This window comes from Chiloscyllium punctatum, chromosome 11, assembly GCF_047496795.1.
Source record: "Chiloscyllium punctatum isolate Juve2018m chromosome 11, sChiPun1.3, whole genome shotgun sequence".
Classification (NCBI taxonomy): Eukaryota; Metazoa; Chordata; class Chondrichthyes; order Orectolobiformes; family Hemiscylliidae; genus Chiloscyllium; species Chiloscyllium punctatum.
The window spans coordinates 28,361,393-28,378,471 of record NC_092749.1 but is presented as its reverse complement, the minus strand read 5'-3'; the positions used below and the strand labels follow the sequence as shown (position 1 = coordinate 28,378,471).

General features: G+C 41.2%; 1 protein-coding gene across 2 annotated transcripts in view; it reads right to left on the bottom strand.

Annotated features, from left to right (window-relative positions):
* Positions 1 to 17,079, bottom strand: part of ryr2a (ryanodine receptor 2a (cardiac)) — a 758,045-nt gene that overhangs the window by 308,045 nt on the left and 432,921 nt on the right. For both annotated transcript variants that reach the window (XM_072580564.1, XM_072580565.1), the window contains exon 25: positions 1,422 to 1,569. In XM_072580564.1, coding sequence (XP_072436665.1) covers positions 1,422 to 1,569 — 148 coding nt within the window. The remainder of the gene's footprint in view (positions 1 to 1,421; positions 1,570 to 17,079) is intronic.

Here is a 17,079-nt window from a genome sequence, read left to right as displayed (position 1 = left end):
GACATGATCTTATTGAATGGCAGAGAAGGCTGGAAGGGTTGGTTGGCTTAATCCTGCCCCTAATTTTTATGGTCATGTATTGAAAGATCTAGTTCTGTCCCTATATTCCTTTGTATAAGACTACTGAATAATTATTCTCATTAATAGCATGGGAAATGCAAGGTTACAGGGATAGGGTGGGGGGGTGGGACTGGATGTGATGCCCTTTGGAGACTCAGTGTGTACTCCATGGGCTGAATGGCCTGCTTCCACACTGCAGGGATTTTATAATTTTATGAATATTTAAACTCATCAGCAGAATCATCAGGGGCTGCACAATGGTTCAGTGGTTAATACTGCTGCCTCACAGCACCAGGTACCTGGGCTCGATTCCAGCCTTGCGCAACTGTCTATGTGGAGTTTGCACATTCTCCCTGTGTCTGGGTGGGTTTCCTCTGAGAGCTCCGGTTTCCTCCCACAATCTAATGATGTGCAGGTTAGGTGAATTGGCCGAGCTAAATTGCCCATAGTGTTCAGGAATGTGTAGATTAGGTGCATTAGTCAGGGGATATGTAGGGCAATGGGTCTTGGTGGGATACTCTTTGGAGGCGTGGTGTGGATTTGTTGGGCTGAAGGGCCTTTTTTCCACACTGTAGGAATTCCAAGTATTAAGAAAATAAAACATACGAATGGATTGTTTTCCTTGAAATTAATTCTCCCCATAAAAGGGCAATCCACATTGAAACTCACTATCAACCATGATATAATTACAATTTGACTCCCTAATTTTACCAGTTAGGAAGCTTTTACTTTATCTCACATTCAGAAAGTAAATAAATCTGCTACAACAGTGGTACACACTGGAGACTTAGGAAGTATTTTATTATATGCAAAGTAATCTAAACAAAAATCACTGAGTTGGATTTTGGACTTGGGACTAGAACCAGAGCCAGTACAATCAAAAGGAGCTACCAATACTGGGCAATTGACTTCACCACAGGTTCCTAAGTGAAGATCTGACATTTGGTCAATTTGATCCAATTTACAGTTATTGCATAGTTGGCAAAAAAATTGATGTAATCAGTCAGTGGCTAGCTCTCGCTTTCAGTTCCACTCATTATAATTTGCCAGTTTGACCCTACTGAGGGTGGTACATGTTGACCCTCAGGTGGTGAGGAAAAAAATCATTTCTATGGGCATCCCCTAAAATTGAGCCCATGAGGGAACATTGCAGAAGGATGATTGCTGATCTCATCATTTCTTTAGTTCAGGAAGAGTGAAGAAATAAGCAACAGCAGTTAAATTAAAAATAAAATTAATCAAACATACCAATACTCAACAACTAATTTCTACTGCTAATACACAACTAATAGTCTTTAACCATAACCTACTTGGCAAAATCTTAGAAAAGGTCTAAGAGAATAGGAAGAGTTGGGATGTACCATGGTCCTGGTCTGGTGCCTCCAAATTATATCCATAGCCAAGGAGTGTGCGAACTGCCTCTCGCAGACTGTCTTTGTTGGATTTTTTGGTGCGCTCATCCAAAAGGGTATAAGGAACCAGACGAGGGTTTCTTCTGTTTTTGACATCCTATGGCAAAAGAAACACAGTTAGAAAGAACAATCAAAACAGAAATTTTAACCTTGACCATTAGGCCATACGTGTGTTCATCCAGTTACTTAGCTTTTACGTTGGAAAGGGAAGAGAAATCATCAAATTGTGATTTGGGAATATAGTTAGCCACGATTGCACTGAGTGGTGGAAGAGCTCAAATGCTCTTCTCCTACTCCTATTTGTGATGTCTGTTCTTTGTATGGAGAGTTTTTTTTGAATTGTGAAGCTTCATGAACACTCAAAATGAGTTCTTCTCGTATTCAACTTATTCCTGTGTCTGCACGAAGCTGTAAAATGAACAGCTATATTGTATCAAGCCCTGGGGCGTCAGATGCGCAGAAGCATTGACTATGTCTTTGTGCTAATAATTTCTCACAAGCAAATCTTCTGACTTCAGTCACACCAGCACGAAGAGGAGCTGGACAGAAAACAGACATTTGTGGCCCAGCACTGACCCCTGATGCATTCCACAGTTACAGATTACCATTCTGAAAATGGCCACTTATCCCAACTCTTTGCCTTTTATTAGTTAGCTAACCCTCTAGCCATGTTAATATAGTATCTCCAACCTCATCAGCTCTTATATTATTGGGTAGCCTTATGTGCAGTACCTTAGCAAACACCTTTTGGAAATCCAAATATATTGCATCCATGGCTTCCCCTTTATCTATCTTGTTTGTTACCTCAGAAAATTTGTCAGTCATGATTTCTTCTTCATAAGCCATGCTGACCCTGCTAATTATGTTATCTAATTCTAAATGACCTCTAGAATATGCAAGGTTTTGCTTTGCTCCCAGTTTTTATTCCCCAATTTGTTCTAATGTTTTGGCTGATGACTGACTTTGCATTAGGGCGGAAGAATGTGATGATGGAAAAGCACATTCAGTCAGGCAACATCCAAGGAGCAGGAGAATTGACGATTCAGGCATAAGCCGTTCATCAGGAATGAGGCTTATGGGCCAAGGGGGATGAGAAGGAAATGGAACGGGAGTGGGCTGGGGAGAAGATGGCTGTGAATGGGATATGTAGATAAAGTTGGGGGAGAGGGTGATAGGTCAGAGAGGAGGGTGGCGTGGATAGGTGGGAAGGAAGATGGACAGGTAGGAAGGTTCAAGAGAGCTGTGTCAAGTTGGAAGATTGGATCTGGAATAAGGTGGGGGAAGGGGAAATGGGGAAACTGGTGAAATCCACATTGATCCCGTGTGGTTGGAGGGTCACAAGGCAGAAGATGACGCATTCTTCCTCCAGGTGTCAGGTGGTTAGAGTTTGGTGATGGAGGAGGCCCAGGACCTGCACTTCCTTGGTGGACTGGGAGGAGGAGTTAAAGTGTTCAGCCACAGGGCAGTGGGGTTGGTTAGTGCAGGTGTCCCAGAGATGTTCACTGAAATGATCCACAAGTTGGCGTCCTGTCTTCCCAGTGTAGAGGAGATCACATCGGGTGCAACAAATGCAGTCGATGACGTGGGGAAGTTCAGGTGAATTTCTGTCGGATGTGGAAGGACCCTTTGGGGCCTTGGGCAGAGATGAGAGGGAGGTGTGGGTGCAGGCTTTGCACTTCCTGAGGTGGCAGGGGAAGCTGCCAGGAGGCAAGGGTGGGTTGGTGGCCCCTCTATGCATTAGGGTCCCTCTAATTGATTTTTCCAATGCAGTGTTGGGAAATGGATTAACAACCAGAATTTCCATTGTGAATGGATCTGTCCAGAAACCCCTGCTGGAACTTGTGTGAGCAATGAAAAGCTTTACCATCTCAGCTCATTCACCAAGAACAATGACTTGGAAAGGATATTTAAAGTAATAATGTTTTTAGGAGTGAATGAAAATAAAAGAAGAAAATTGGTTCAAAAACCCCTACCCAAACAGGTAGGCCAGACATCCACTGATGCCGATCAGCTGAAAAGGATGCAGACCTAGTGATGCCTTTGGAACAGAAAACTCGAACTGAGGGCAGCTCCCTGTTGCAGGGCAGTAGTGCATCCAATCTTAGCAAACCACAGCCCCACTTCCCCAATTCGAGAGAGTTTTGATGGCTGAAGAACTTTCCCTTTGCTGAAAGTAAGGAAAACTGTTTATATAGTACTTTTTGCAACATCACAAAAGAGTTCTTTATTCATGCTTTAATTTATTGTGCATTTTCGATTGCCACTTGAGAAGCTGAAGGAGAGCCACTGTCTTGAATCGTTAGAGTCCAGATGGTGAAGGCTCTCCCAGGGTGCCAAGACTTTGATGTAGTGACAATGAGGGAAGAACAATATGTTTCAAGGCAAGATAGCATGCAACTTGAAGGGGGACATGGATGTGATAGTGCTCCAATGCACATGCACTTCCAGGTGGTAGAATTCACGGGTTTGGAAGATGTCATCAACAAATCAAGTGTTTTTGCAATACAGTTCTTGTGTTTTAATAATGATAATGGTTGAAGGAAGAATGAGAGAAGTCTCTTGCTCTTTTTCCAATATTACTTAACAGTGCAGATTGATTCCTGGAGTCATAGAGACATAGAGATGTACAGCACAGAAACAGACCCTTCGGTCCAACTTGTCCATGCCAACCAGACATCCCAACCCAACCTAGTCACACTTGCCAGCACCCAGCCCACATCCTTCCAAACACTTCCTATTCATGTACCAATCCAGATGCCTTTTAGATGTTGCAATTGTATTAGCCTCCAACACTTCCTCTGGCAGCTCATTCCATACACGTACCACCCTCTGCATGAAAAAGTTGCCCCTTAGATCTCTTTTATATCTTTCCCCACTCACCCTAAAACTATGCCCTCTAGTTCTGGACTCCCCCACCCCAGGGAAAAGACTTTATCTATTTATCCTATCCATGCAACTTATGATTTTATAAACCTCTAGAAGGTCACCCCTCAGCCTCCGATGCTCCAGGGAAAACAGCACGAGTCTATTCAACCTCTCCCTATAGCTCAAATCCTCCAACCCTGGCAACATCCTTGTAAATCTTTTCTGACCCTTTCAACTTTCACAACGTCTTTCCGATAGGAAGGAGACCAGAATTGCATGCAATATTCCAACAGTGACCTAACCAATGTCCTGTACAGCTGCAACATGACCTCCCAACTCCTGTACTCAATACTCTGACCAATAAAGGAAAGCATACCAAACACCTTCTTCACTATTCTATCTACCTACGACTCCACTTTCAAGGAGCTATGAACCTGCACTCCAAGATCTCTTTGTTCAGCAACACTCCCTAGGACCTTACCATTAAGTGTGTAAGTCCTGCTAAGATTTACTTTCCCAAAATGCAGCACTTTGCATTTATCTAAATTAAACTCCATCTGCCACCTCTCGACCCATTGGCCCATCTGATCAAGATCCCGTTGTAATCTGCGGTAACCTTCTTCGCTGTCCACTACACCTTCAAACTTACTAACTATACGTCTTATACTCACATCCAAATCATTTATATAAATAATGAAAACTAGTGGACCCAGCACTGATCCTTGTAGCACTCCACTGGTCACAGGCCTCCAGTCTGAAAAACAACCCTCCACCACCCTCTGTCTTCTACCTTTGCTAGTTCTGTATCCAAATGGCTAGTTCTCCCTGTATTCCATGAGATCTAACCTTGCCCACCAGTCTCCCATGGGAAACCATGTCAAATGCCTTACTGAAGTCCATATAGATCACATCTACCGCTCTGCCCTCATCAATCCTCTTTGTTACTTCTTCAAAAAACTCAATCAAGTTTGTGAGACACACTTTCCCACGCACAAAGCCATGTTGACTATCCCGAATCAGTCCTTGCCTTTCCAACTACATGTACATCTTGTCCTTCAGGATTCCCTCCAACAACCTGCCCACCACCGACGTCAGGCTCACTGGTCTATAGCTTCCTGGCTTGTCCTTACCACCCTTCTTAAACAGTGGCACCATGTTAGCCAACCTCCAGTCTTCCGGCACCTCAGTAAGAAGCCCAGCAATCACTTCCTTAGCTTCCCACTGACTTCTAGTACACCTGATCAGGTCCTGTGCATTTATCCACTTTTATGCATTTCAAGACATCCAGCACTTCCTCCTCAGTGATACGGATGTTTTTCAAAATGTCACATCTATTTCCCTACATTCAATATCTTCCATGTCCTTTTCCACAGTAAACATTGATGCAAAATACTCGTTTAGTATCTCCCCCATCTCCTGCGGCTCCACACATAGGCCACCATGCTGATCTTTGAGGGACCCTATTTTCTCCCTAGTTACCCTTTTGTCCTTAATGTATTTGTAAAAACCCTTTGGATTTTCTTTAATCCTATTTGCCAAAGCTATCTCATATCCCCTTTTTACCCTCCTGATTTCCCTTTTAAGTATACTCCTACTGTCTATAAATTTATACTCTTCTAAGGATTCACTCGATCTATCCTGTCTATACCTTATATATGCTTCCTTCTTTTTCTTAACCAAACCCTCAATTTCTTTAGTCATCCAGCATTCCCTATACCTACCAGCCTTTCCTTTCACCCTAAAAGGAATATACTGTCTCTGGATTCTTGTTATCTCATTTCTGAAGGCTTCCCATTTTCCAGCCATCCTTTTACCTACAAACGTCTGCCCCAAGCAGCTTTCGAAAGTTCTTGCCTCATGCAGTCAAAATTGGCCTTTGTCCAATTTAGAACTTCAACTTTTAGATCTGGTCTACCCTTTTCTATCACTATTTTAAAACTAATAGAATTATGGTCGCTGGCCCCAAAGTGCTCCCCCAGTGATAACTCAGTCACCTGCCCTGCCTTATTTCCCAAGAGTAGGTCAAGTTTTGCACATTCTCTAGTAGGTACATCTACATACTGAATCAAAAAATGTTCTTGTACACACTTAACAGGTTCCTCTCCATCTAAACCCTTAACACTACGGAAATTATGCACTATGCTGAAATCTCCAGAGTGGAGTTTGACCTCACAGTTGTGAGTGCCCTATCATTGAACCAAGGCAATGTCCAAATTATTCATTCCTCCGCTAAGACTTCAAATACAAATTAAGAATGCAAAAATTTGAAGAATAAATTTTACCTTCCTAAATAGTGGAAAAATACATTAGCTCCAGTTGTTTACAGTACTGTATCTAAATAATCCACAAAGTCATTTTCGCAGTGACGACATACTTTGTCAATTCAGTTTGAAGTTGCGGTCAGTTGCATCCTCAGAGAGAAGTCCTGCTTTTAATAAAATTTATGACATCACAACATGAGATTTAGCAGAACCTGTTAATGCATTGTAAATGGAAAACCATGAAGCTTCTCTCATAATAACAATATGCTGAAGGCTACATTTGTTTAAATTCCATCAAAGATCTGGAAAAAGATCATTTTTCATGTTGGGGTGATAAGGTGGAATCTATGGTGATTGTGGGAGTATAGGAGATATTAATTATGGAAGGAGTTAGAAGTCTGTTTCTTGATTCGGTAAAATTCTCGGTCTCTAATTATTCGTTTGTGATCTATGCAAGTAATGTTCAGTACCAGAAGTGAAGACTATGCAGTTGCCAAGGCAACGTTTATTTGGTAAAACAGCTTTCTGCACCTCATAAACATTTTTCAATTTACAATATTTGGTCTTATCGGGCTTGGATCAGTAAACAAAAAATTCACGTAATAAATGTTAGTTCATGCTTTCGGCACTTCAGTCCTCAATTTGAAATGTCCTTCATTTTAATGGGGGTGAAAGGGTAAAGTTAAGCAAAGTTAAGAAATGCCATCTGTTCAGTTCTCAGTGGATATAATCCAGTGATACAGATCAACTCTCAACATTAACCCTGCTGAGAAACAGCACGAGTTCCAGCAAAATTGTTTATGAGGTACTGGGGAGACAGCATGGGAAGGATGATACTATGATTATGTAAAAACAAGGACTGCAGATGCTGGAAACCAGAGTCTAGATTAGAGTGGTGCTGGAAAAGCACAGCAGGTCAGACATCACCCGAGGGTAAAAGCCCTTCATCAGGAATTAGAGGCAGGGTGCCTGCAGAATGGAGAGACAAATGACAGGGGGGGTGGGGGTGGGAGTGGGGAGAAAGTATCATAGAGTACAATAGGTGAATGGGGATGGGGATGGAGGTGATAGGTCAGAGAGGAGGGTGGAGTGGATAGGTGGAAAGGAAGATAGGCAGGTAGGACAGGTCATGGGTACGGTGCTGAGCTGGAAGGTTGGAGCTGGGGTGAGGTGGGGGAAGGGGAAATGAGGAAACCTATCCACTCCACCCTCCTGTCTGACCTATTACCTTCATCCCCACCCCCATTCACCCATTGTAGTCTTTGCTACCTTCCCCCACCCTCCTCTCTGACCTATCACCTCCATCCCCACCCCCATTCACCTACTGTGCTCTATGCTACTTTCTCCCCACTCCCACCTCTCTCTCATTTATCTCTCCACTCTGCAGGCACCCTGCCTCTATTCCTGATGAAGGGCTTTAGCCCGAAACATCGATTTTCCTACTCCTCGGATGCTGCCTGACCTGCTGTGCTTTTCCAGCACCACTCTAATCTAGACTCTGATACTATGACTATGTCATACCAGCATTATGTTAGATCACTTTGCACAATGCTAGGCTAGATTTACATTGTTAGACATCAGAACATTCATTGTAGCATCATACTTCTTAGTCCGTTCAGGGTCCAATGTGAAACAGAACAGAATACACAATGGGAGACAATTTTGTGGTTTTCTCACACAATCTTTCATTGTCAATTCAGTTGAATATTGGCAGAATCCCTACAGAAACAGTGTAGTCACCTGCTTTTATTCATTTACACCACTTCTCCAGGGCTTCTGTTGACCTGCTGGTTAGTGAAAAGAGATTGAAAGAAACCAAATGTTCATCCCAAGTACTCAGTTTTACTTTGTCATGTATGGCATACAAATTCATTGTGAGGCTAACACGGGTGAAATAAATTAACAATAACAATATTACCTTTCCAGTTTACAAAAAAACTGATGACAAAAACTTAGCTCTGAAGCTAAAATATGAATTTTGATACTGTGTATCAAAAATGTTTTTAAAATGCATTTAAGGGAACAACATTTTCCCTTGCAAAAATATGAACAGCACTAAGAAACCTGAGAGAATCTCAGACTAGAATGTGCAATGCTTCCACTCTGTCTGTAATTCCGAAATTGTTATTTTTCATTTTTCTTCACGTTTTGAGAAGAAGGCTTCCACAGTTACTTACTTATTCATTCTGATATGGCTTTCTGTGATACTTCCAAAAGGGATTTTGTAAGGTGTCCGACAACAGATTAATACACAAGATGAGATCTTATGGATTGGAAGTGATATATTAGCATGGATAGGTAAAGCCTCCACAGTCCCATAACATAGGTTACCAATCAGGAAGCACACTGCGGAAATCAATGGGGCCTTTTTAAGTGGAATGCCACAAGGATCAGAGCTAGGTCTCAGCTATGCAAAACCTACAGGGGGATCTTGTGATATAGTTGTTTTGTACTTACCTCTGAGCCAGGAGGCCCATGTTTAAGACTCACTTGCTCCAGAGGTGTGTAATAATATCTCTGAACACACTGATTGGAAAGTATCTACAAAATCTACATTGACGACTAACAAAAAGACAGTTATGTAGCTAGTATTGCTGACTACGTAAACTGTGAGGAAGACACAAGGAAGCTGCAAAAATACATAATGGGGGTGAATGAATGGTCAACCAGATGACAGATCAAGAAAAAGATTGGTAAATGTGAAACTGTTAACTCTGGTTGTGAGTTTTGAAAAAACAAATATTTTAGAAAAAGCTTGAAACTAGTAGATGTCATTCAGCGAGACATTTCTGTGATTTTCCAAAGGTCACAAACAGTTAACATGCAAGGACAGAGAAACTTCACAGAAGCAAATGCTGTGTTGATCTTTATTGTGAGGGCTCTTGAGTGCATAAATAAATAAGTTTTGCTACAATTGTACATAGTGATGGTGAAACTATACCTGGAATCCTGCACGCAATTTAGGTTTCCATACTTAAGAAAGCTTATTCTTGCGCAGCAGTGAAGGTTCACCACATTAGTCCCTGGGGTGAGGGTTGTCCAACGATGAAAGGCTGAGTGGGTCTGTGTTGGGCAACACTCTAGACTAGTGTTTCTCAACCTTTCCATACTCAATGCCCCCTTCTTATCCTTGAAATCATGCAACGCCCCCAAATCACCAAAGTCTGTTTTTCCATATAACTGCAATACACTGCAGTGCTGAAAACGGAAAACTTTTGTGAAATATGTTTTATATACAACAAAAAATAAATGTTATTTATTACTGTTCTTACTGTCCACCTAGTTTTGGCTCACTCTGTATAAAATTTAGTCTGTGATAGCAAAATAGTCAATGCAATCCTTGTGGTTCACATTGTCTTGCTAAATCATATACATCTGGTTCAATTTTTGTCAAAAGCAATCTCAGGTCATCACGTTGAACAACATCCATGTGATTGCGGGTCTTATCTTGTATTCTGGCGACGGCATTGAATCCTTTCTCAAACAAATAAGAGGTTGGAAATGGTCGTGCAAACCGCTTTGCCTCTTCGCTTAATAGTGGGAAATGATATCGGGTGGCATCTTGAATCCAAAAAAGAGGCTCACCCATTTGCGAAAACCAAATTGTCATTGCAGTGTCATTTTGGAGCTCTATCAATTCTTTCTGAAGGCAAATGAGATAAAGGGGTCAGTCAGCCATGTCGGGATCTCCATCTCAATAAGATCAGCAAATCGTATTTTCATATCATCCTGCAGGGCACGAATGTGAGCTGAGTAGATAAGTAATTGATCATCAGTAACATTCTCCGCGATATTATTTAAACTCAGGAAGCGGTAAAACTCACAACGACTGATATTCCGATGAAAGAGATCAAATTTCGCAATAAAAGATGTAACAGCATTCCTTACTTTTATGAAACTCACATTATCTCCCTGTATCTGCATGATCAGTGAATTGCACTTTTCGAATATATCCGCAAAATATGCACAGTCGTGTTTTACGGTTTCGGCTTTCATATAAAGGTTTTCATTATTTCTGTGTAGGAATTCGATGATAGAATCGAACAGTTCATGGAAATGATTGAGGCATTTTCCTTTCGAGAGCCATCTCACTTTTGTGTGTCGCAGCAATTGCAGAAATTCATCTTCATTATCTTTACAAAGTTGGCAGAGAAGTCATTCATTCACAGCATGTCTCTTTATCTAATTTACCACATCTATCACCACTTGTAGAGAATGGTTGAGGGCTTCACTAAGTTTCTTTGCAGCCAGATGCTGCCGATGGATAATGCAGTGTGCTGTGAAAACATGTGGCACTTCTCTCTTTAATAATGCGACAAATCCCCAATGTTGGCCAGTCATAGCACGCGGTCCATCCGTAGCACAAGCAACAATGTTTTTGAGGGGAACAGACTTTTTAGCAAAATAATCCTTGACGCAGTCGAAGATAGTCTTATCTTTGGTATCTGTCGGTAGATGCAGAGCAAAAAGTAATTCTTCTTATATTTCATTTTTGTCGATGAAATGTACATACCCCAAGAGTAAAGCTTGATTTCCACATATAGTACTTTCATCAATTTGTAAGGTGATTTCTTTCGATATCAAAAGAGTACATAATTTATTCTCAACATTTGAGGCCATTTCATCGAGCCATTCCTGAAGAAGGGCTCATGCCTGAAACGTCGATTCTCCTGCTCCTTGGATGCTGCTGCGCTTTTCCAGCAACACATTTTCATCATTTCATCGATGCGCCTTCTCACGGAATCGTTGCTAAGAGGAATACGCTCGATAGTCATTGATGGTTCCTTAAGTAGCACGGTTGATAATACTTCGGCAATAGCTGGAAGCACCAATGATTCACCCACGGAATGAGGTTTTACCACATTTTGCAATTAGCTTCGCTATGTTGTATGATGCCACAAGGCCATCCACATTTGTGGCTCCCATCTTTGAAAAAGCAGTGGAAATCGTTGGTCGCTGATTGAATTTATTCCTTAATGTTTGAAAATATGCCAAATCTTTGTCCTTTTTGTCACCGTTTCTTTTCCAAATGTTTAATAAGGTGGGAAGGCTTCATGGCCTCATTGGAAAAACTTTGTTCACAGAGCAAGCACAGTGGTAACTGCTTATTAGATGGAGATTGAATAAAGCCATATCGCAAATAGTCCATGCTATACTGCCTGCACTTTTTCTTACTTGATGAGGCCATTTTTACACTGTTGCTCGAATACCCTGATGGAATCATGGGTATTACCTTATCACAATAATGTTAAGATACTAAGACAAGTGGCAAAATTTGATTGGCTAATTAGCTGTAGTGTGCATCCATTCTGAAAAGCTGCGTTTCGTCTTCCTAAAAGCAACATGAGTTAGGTGATATTGATCTCGGCAGCAGAATCAGTGCCAACTGCAAACGAGTTCAAATGGTTTGACGTTCACAGAGAAGACTATCAATAATAGTGCAACAACCAATCAGAGCACACACCTCCATGGGTGCAGGGAAAATAACAGACTCGTGTTATGCGACTATCCATCTGCACACAGCAATGTCCTTCAATGTTTCTACAAAGTCGTTCAGTGCCCCCTTACCATCCCCTTTGACTTCAACGCCCACTGAAGAAAGGCAAATGCCCCTCAAGGGGCGCTTCCGCCCCCATTGAGAAACACTGCTCTCGACTAATTATAGCTCATGGCAATAGGGGAGACAAGGCTAAAGTTAAAGATTTCTCAGGTTTGAATTCCCCTGGTACTGATCTCCATTCTAACCAGCAATCTTGACACTTGGAAAAGCCCAGCATCATGTTTAAGCATCAAAGTCAATTTAAATACAGGAACCTCCAAGAGCTCCGGACCTGGATCCTGGAGATGCTGTCGATATAATTTGTAATTCTGCATGCTTAGAAAGAAGGTCAATTATTAGCAGGTTTTGCTCCTTGGAGGAGTACCAGCAATCACCAGGCAGATATCAAGTATACTATTTATACACCTATCAAGCTCATGAACCACTCAAGATTATTCCTCACATCCAATCAAGACATTTGAATTTGATGATGGTGTTGGCTGCGAAAGGAATACCGACTAGGACTGAGGGAGAATTCACTGTTCCTCATGCAGGGCTATGGGACCGTTCTAGCAATGAATCAGCACAGACCACATGACTCTGTCCTCCCATAGTGCTGTCAATCTCTATCATTCTCTGAATCATTTACATTACAAAGTTATTTCTAATGTCACTGTTACCAATGGAAGCCACCAACCTGGAGGATAGTTTAGGTAAATGAAAGAGAAACATCATAGCTTGCAGTTTACAACTGAGAGAGGAATCCTTTAGTAGCAACAAAACACAGAAATCCCTCTATGCTTTAATCTTGAAATTGAAGCTATGTTTGAAAAGAGTTTTTTGAGTCATCTTCAAAAGTGGAGAAAGATTTTTTAAGTGAAACAAGGCAGGTTCAGGAAAAAGATTCAGGGCAATAGCTGAGGAGTTGAATTTGTGTAGTTACCACGGCAAGCAGAGAGAGAGTTAATAGCTTCCAGTTGAAGAAATATGGACTGCCATGACCTGACATTTAGATTAGATTCCAGAAAGCGAGTTTTGAAAAGATTTGTAGCTCAGGTTGAGGTTCTGGATGTAGGCTTGCTCGCTGAGCTGGAAGGTTCATTTTCAAATGTTTTGTCACCATACTTGGTTAGATCATCAGTGAGCTTCATCCGGCAATGAAACGTCTGAAAATGATCCTTCCAGCTCAGCGAGCAAACCTACATCTAAATTCCTACAGTGTGGAAACAAGCCCTTTGGCCCCACATCGACCCTCTGAAGAGTAACCCATCCAGACCCATTTCCCTCTGAATAATGCACTAACAAGATGGCCAATTTAGCATGGCTAATTTACCTGGTCTGCACATCTTTGGACTGTGGGAGGAAATCGGAACACCCGGAGGAAACCCACACAGACACTGGGAAAATGTGTAAACTCTTCACAGATAGTCACCCAGGGATAGAACTGAACCTGGGCACCTGGTATTGTGAGGCAGCAATGCTAACCACTGAACTACCATGCATGTTTTTTCACCTTATATATCAAGAGAAATTGAAGCTGGATGAACCAATGGATAAGGTATTTTCCTTTTCCTGACAAAATATGGATTAAAAATTAAAGTAGAATACACATTAAATGTAACAGAGGAGTTTAGGGTGCATCACACAGCTATCCTTGTGGAGCAGATCACTCAAACGGGTTCAGCAAGGCAAGTTCAGGAAAGGGTTCAGAAAACAAAATGAAGATGTCTGGATGTCAATTTTCTTGGCAGGATGTTTAAGTAAAACTGGGCAAGGATAATGTTGTGGTAATGCGGGCAGGGCAAGGAGTGGATGGGGTGGTTACTGGATATGTCATACCTTGTGTCTAAGATGCTTCAGCACTCAGGTTTCTGCATCTTTGGAAGTTTAATTCATTTAAAGGAGCGCAGCACAAAAAGGGAACCCAAAATAAAATGGTCCTCAAGGTACTGAGGACAGGCAGAGCCATGAATGAATAATGTCTCAGAGCTGGACGATTGCAAACTAGCAATCAGCACATAGCCAAGAGTTTCCACTCAAAGTCAGACAGTTCTCTGAGGTTGTCCATCACTATTTGAGGGGTATAGATAAGGTGAATGGCAGGTGTCTTTTCTCTAGGGTTGGAGGTTTCAAGATTAAGGGGCATACTTCTAAGATGAGAGGAGAAAGATTTTTTAAAAAGACATGAGGGGCAACTCTTTTATAGAGTGGCCATAGGTGGATCAAGCTTCCAGAGGAAATAGTAGATGTGGGTACTGTTAGAACATTTAAAAGACACTTGGATAAGTAAATGAATAACAAATGTTCAGAAGGATATGGGCCAAACACAGTCAAGGGTCTATTTTCGTGCTGTATGACTCTATGACTACAGTCAACTTGAACAAGCTGTCTCACAAATTGATAGAATTGGTGCCAGCCTCAGATAGGCAGTGGTGAGAGTAAAATGGGACAGTTTCCAGTTTGCCCACATTAGTCCAGTCACAAAGGCAGCTACTACTAATACTTCATTTTGCTCAACATAATAGAAAATGTCATAACATGCAAACGTAATCCCTCACAGTACAAGATAAATTTTTACTGCCCTTCACTATTGTTGACGTAGTGCAATGGGGATGACTTATAATATGGTTTTTAATCAAATAGAGTGTATTTTTAATGGAGATTAGTCATACGAAGTTGTAAGATACATTATTCTAATATTTCAAGTCCTTTAAACTATGATCTTGAAGGTATATTCCGAGCCCTAATGATTTCTTTGTGACAGATAAATTACTTACGTTGTTGAAATACTACACATTTTTCATTAACTTGAAAAATCTTACTTTAACACAACAGTTTGCATTAATATGTATAATTAATCAAAGCATTTCTTGCATATTAATTTTCATATCGACAAATAAATCTTGAGATTCAGCTCCAATTTCATTCTCAAGGACTGCATTTATCACTCACCCTGTTTAAAAAAAGTGTACCATAAAAAGCAGATGTGATAGAATTCACGAAGTACATTTATGATTCATGTGAACATAATTTTTTCCAGGAAAAGGTCATTATGTCCAACTGACAGTTCATTCTTTTTGAATGTCAAAGTTATTTCCTCATTTTTTTACCATTTTCCTTAATCACTTCTCTCTTTAGGAATGCATGTGCGTGACCTATTTATACCGTCACTTCCCCGGTAGCCTACCTCTTTGCTGCCTTTGAGCGTATTACGTTGCAGAACAGAAAGATTGTTCTTATAATTACATAATTCATGGTTAAAGCTGAGGAGACTGGTTCACATCAGGAATAGCCAATTGATAGGAAGATTTAATTGGATTTAGTGGATTTATCAGTGACGTGATAGCAATAATGGAAGCAAATGAGATAAAAGCAGAAAATACTGAAGAATCAGCATGTCAAGCAGAGAGAAACAAGAGTACCGGTGGAGATTTTCCTTTTTGGAGTCAAAATATGGCAGTGGACATTTCAGATGGCATCACCTTCACAATAGTCTGTGATGATCTTTTCTCACACGATCACTTGTTTTCCAATACAAATTGTATGCAAGTCTTGGGATGAAATAAAGAGTAAATCACATGCAAATGGTGGACAGCGGTTCTCTCTCACAAGCATCTTCCAGCCTGAAAGGTTTTGGTACAACAACTAAAGGTTACCTTGGCACCCTCCTTTACTCACTACAGGGCAACAATCTGTTATTGTTTGTCCCACTGTTGACATGTCATCAGAAGGTGACTCTCCACTCTGCCGAAGCCTCTCTGGGTATTCTGCTTGAGGCTGTCCAGGCTAGTAAGGTGGTCTTCTTCCCCCATTGAGGGTTACAGCAACCTTTCCATTAGATCTGGTCAGCCTGGGATAGGGTCACACAGGAGGAGTTCACGCTGGTGTGCAAATGTAAGAATGCTAGGGGAGTGGAATGCCAGGACAGAATGATAAGGTACTAAAATATGTCCAACTGGTGAGACAGTCATGATGGAATGGATTTTGGGGGAGTTTTGAAGCTAGGTCTTAAAAATAGAACTAATTGGTATGCTTTATAAAGTTTAATGGGATTTGATAACCCACCATGTCACTAACATCTGGGCCCTGGCTGAAAATTCCATGGGATCTATTTAACCTATTTTGAACAAAAAGTAGAAAATAGGATGTAAGTTTCACATCAGGTGAATTCTATAAGTGAGCAACAGGCCAAATCAAATACATTGAGTTGGACAGTAAAGAGGAAAACATAACTAGCATGGGAAAAATACCAAAACTGTTCACTTTATATATTAATGATCTGGATGAAGGGACTGGGGCATTCTGGGAAATTTCGCCGATGATACAAAGTTAGGTGGACAGGCAGGTAGTACTGAGGGGGTTGGGAGGCTGTAGAAGGATTTAGACAACTTAGGAGAGTGGTCCAGGAAATGGCTGATGAAATTCAACGTGGGCAAATACAAGGTCTTGCACTTTGGAAGAAAGAACATAGGCATGGACTATTTTTTAAACGGTGAGGAAATTCATAAAGCCAAAGTACAAAGAGATCTGGGACTGCTAGTAGAGGAATCTCTAAAGGTTGATTTGCAGGTTGAGTCCATTATTAAGAAAGCAAATGTAATGTTGTCAGTTATTTCAAGAGGGTTGGAAAATAAAAGCAGTGACGTGCTTCTGAGACTTTATAAAGCTCTAGTTAGGCCCCATCTAGAATACTGTGCACAATTTTGGGCCCCGTGACTCAGGAAGGACATAGTGGCACTGGAACATGTCCAGTGGAGATTCACACAGATGATCCCTGGAATGGTAGGCCTAACATATGATGAACGACTGAGGGTCCTGAGATTGTATTATTTGGCATTTAAAATGTTGAGGGGAGATCTAATAGAAACATACAAGATAATGCATGGCTTAGAAAGGGTGGACGCTAGGAAGTTGTTTCTGTTAGGCAGGGAGACTAGGACCC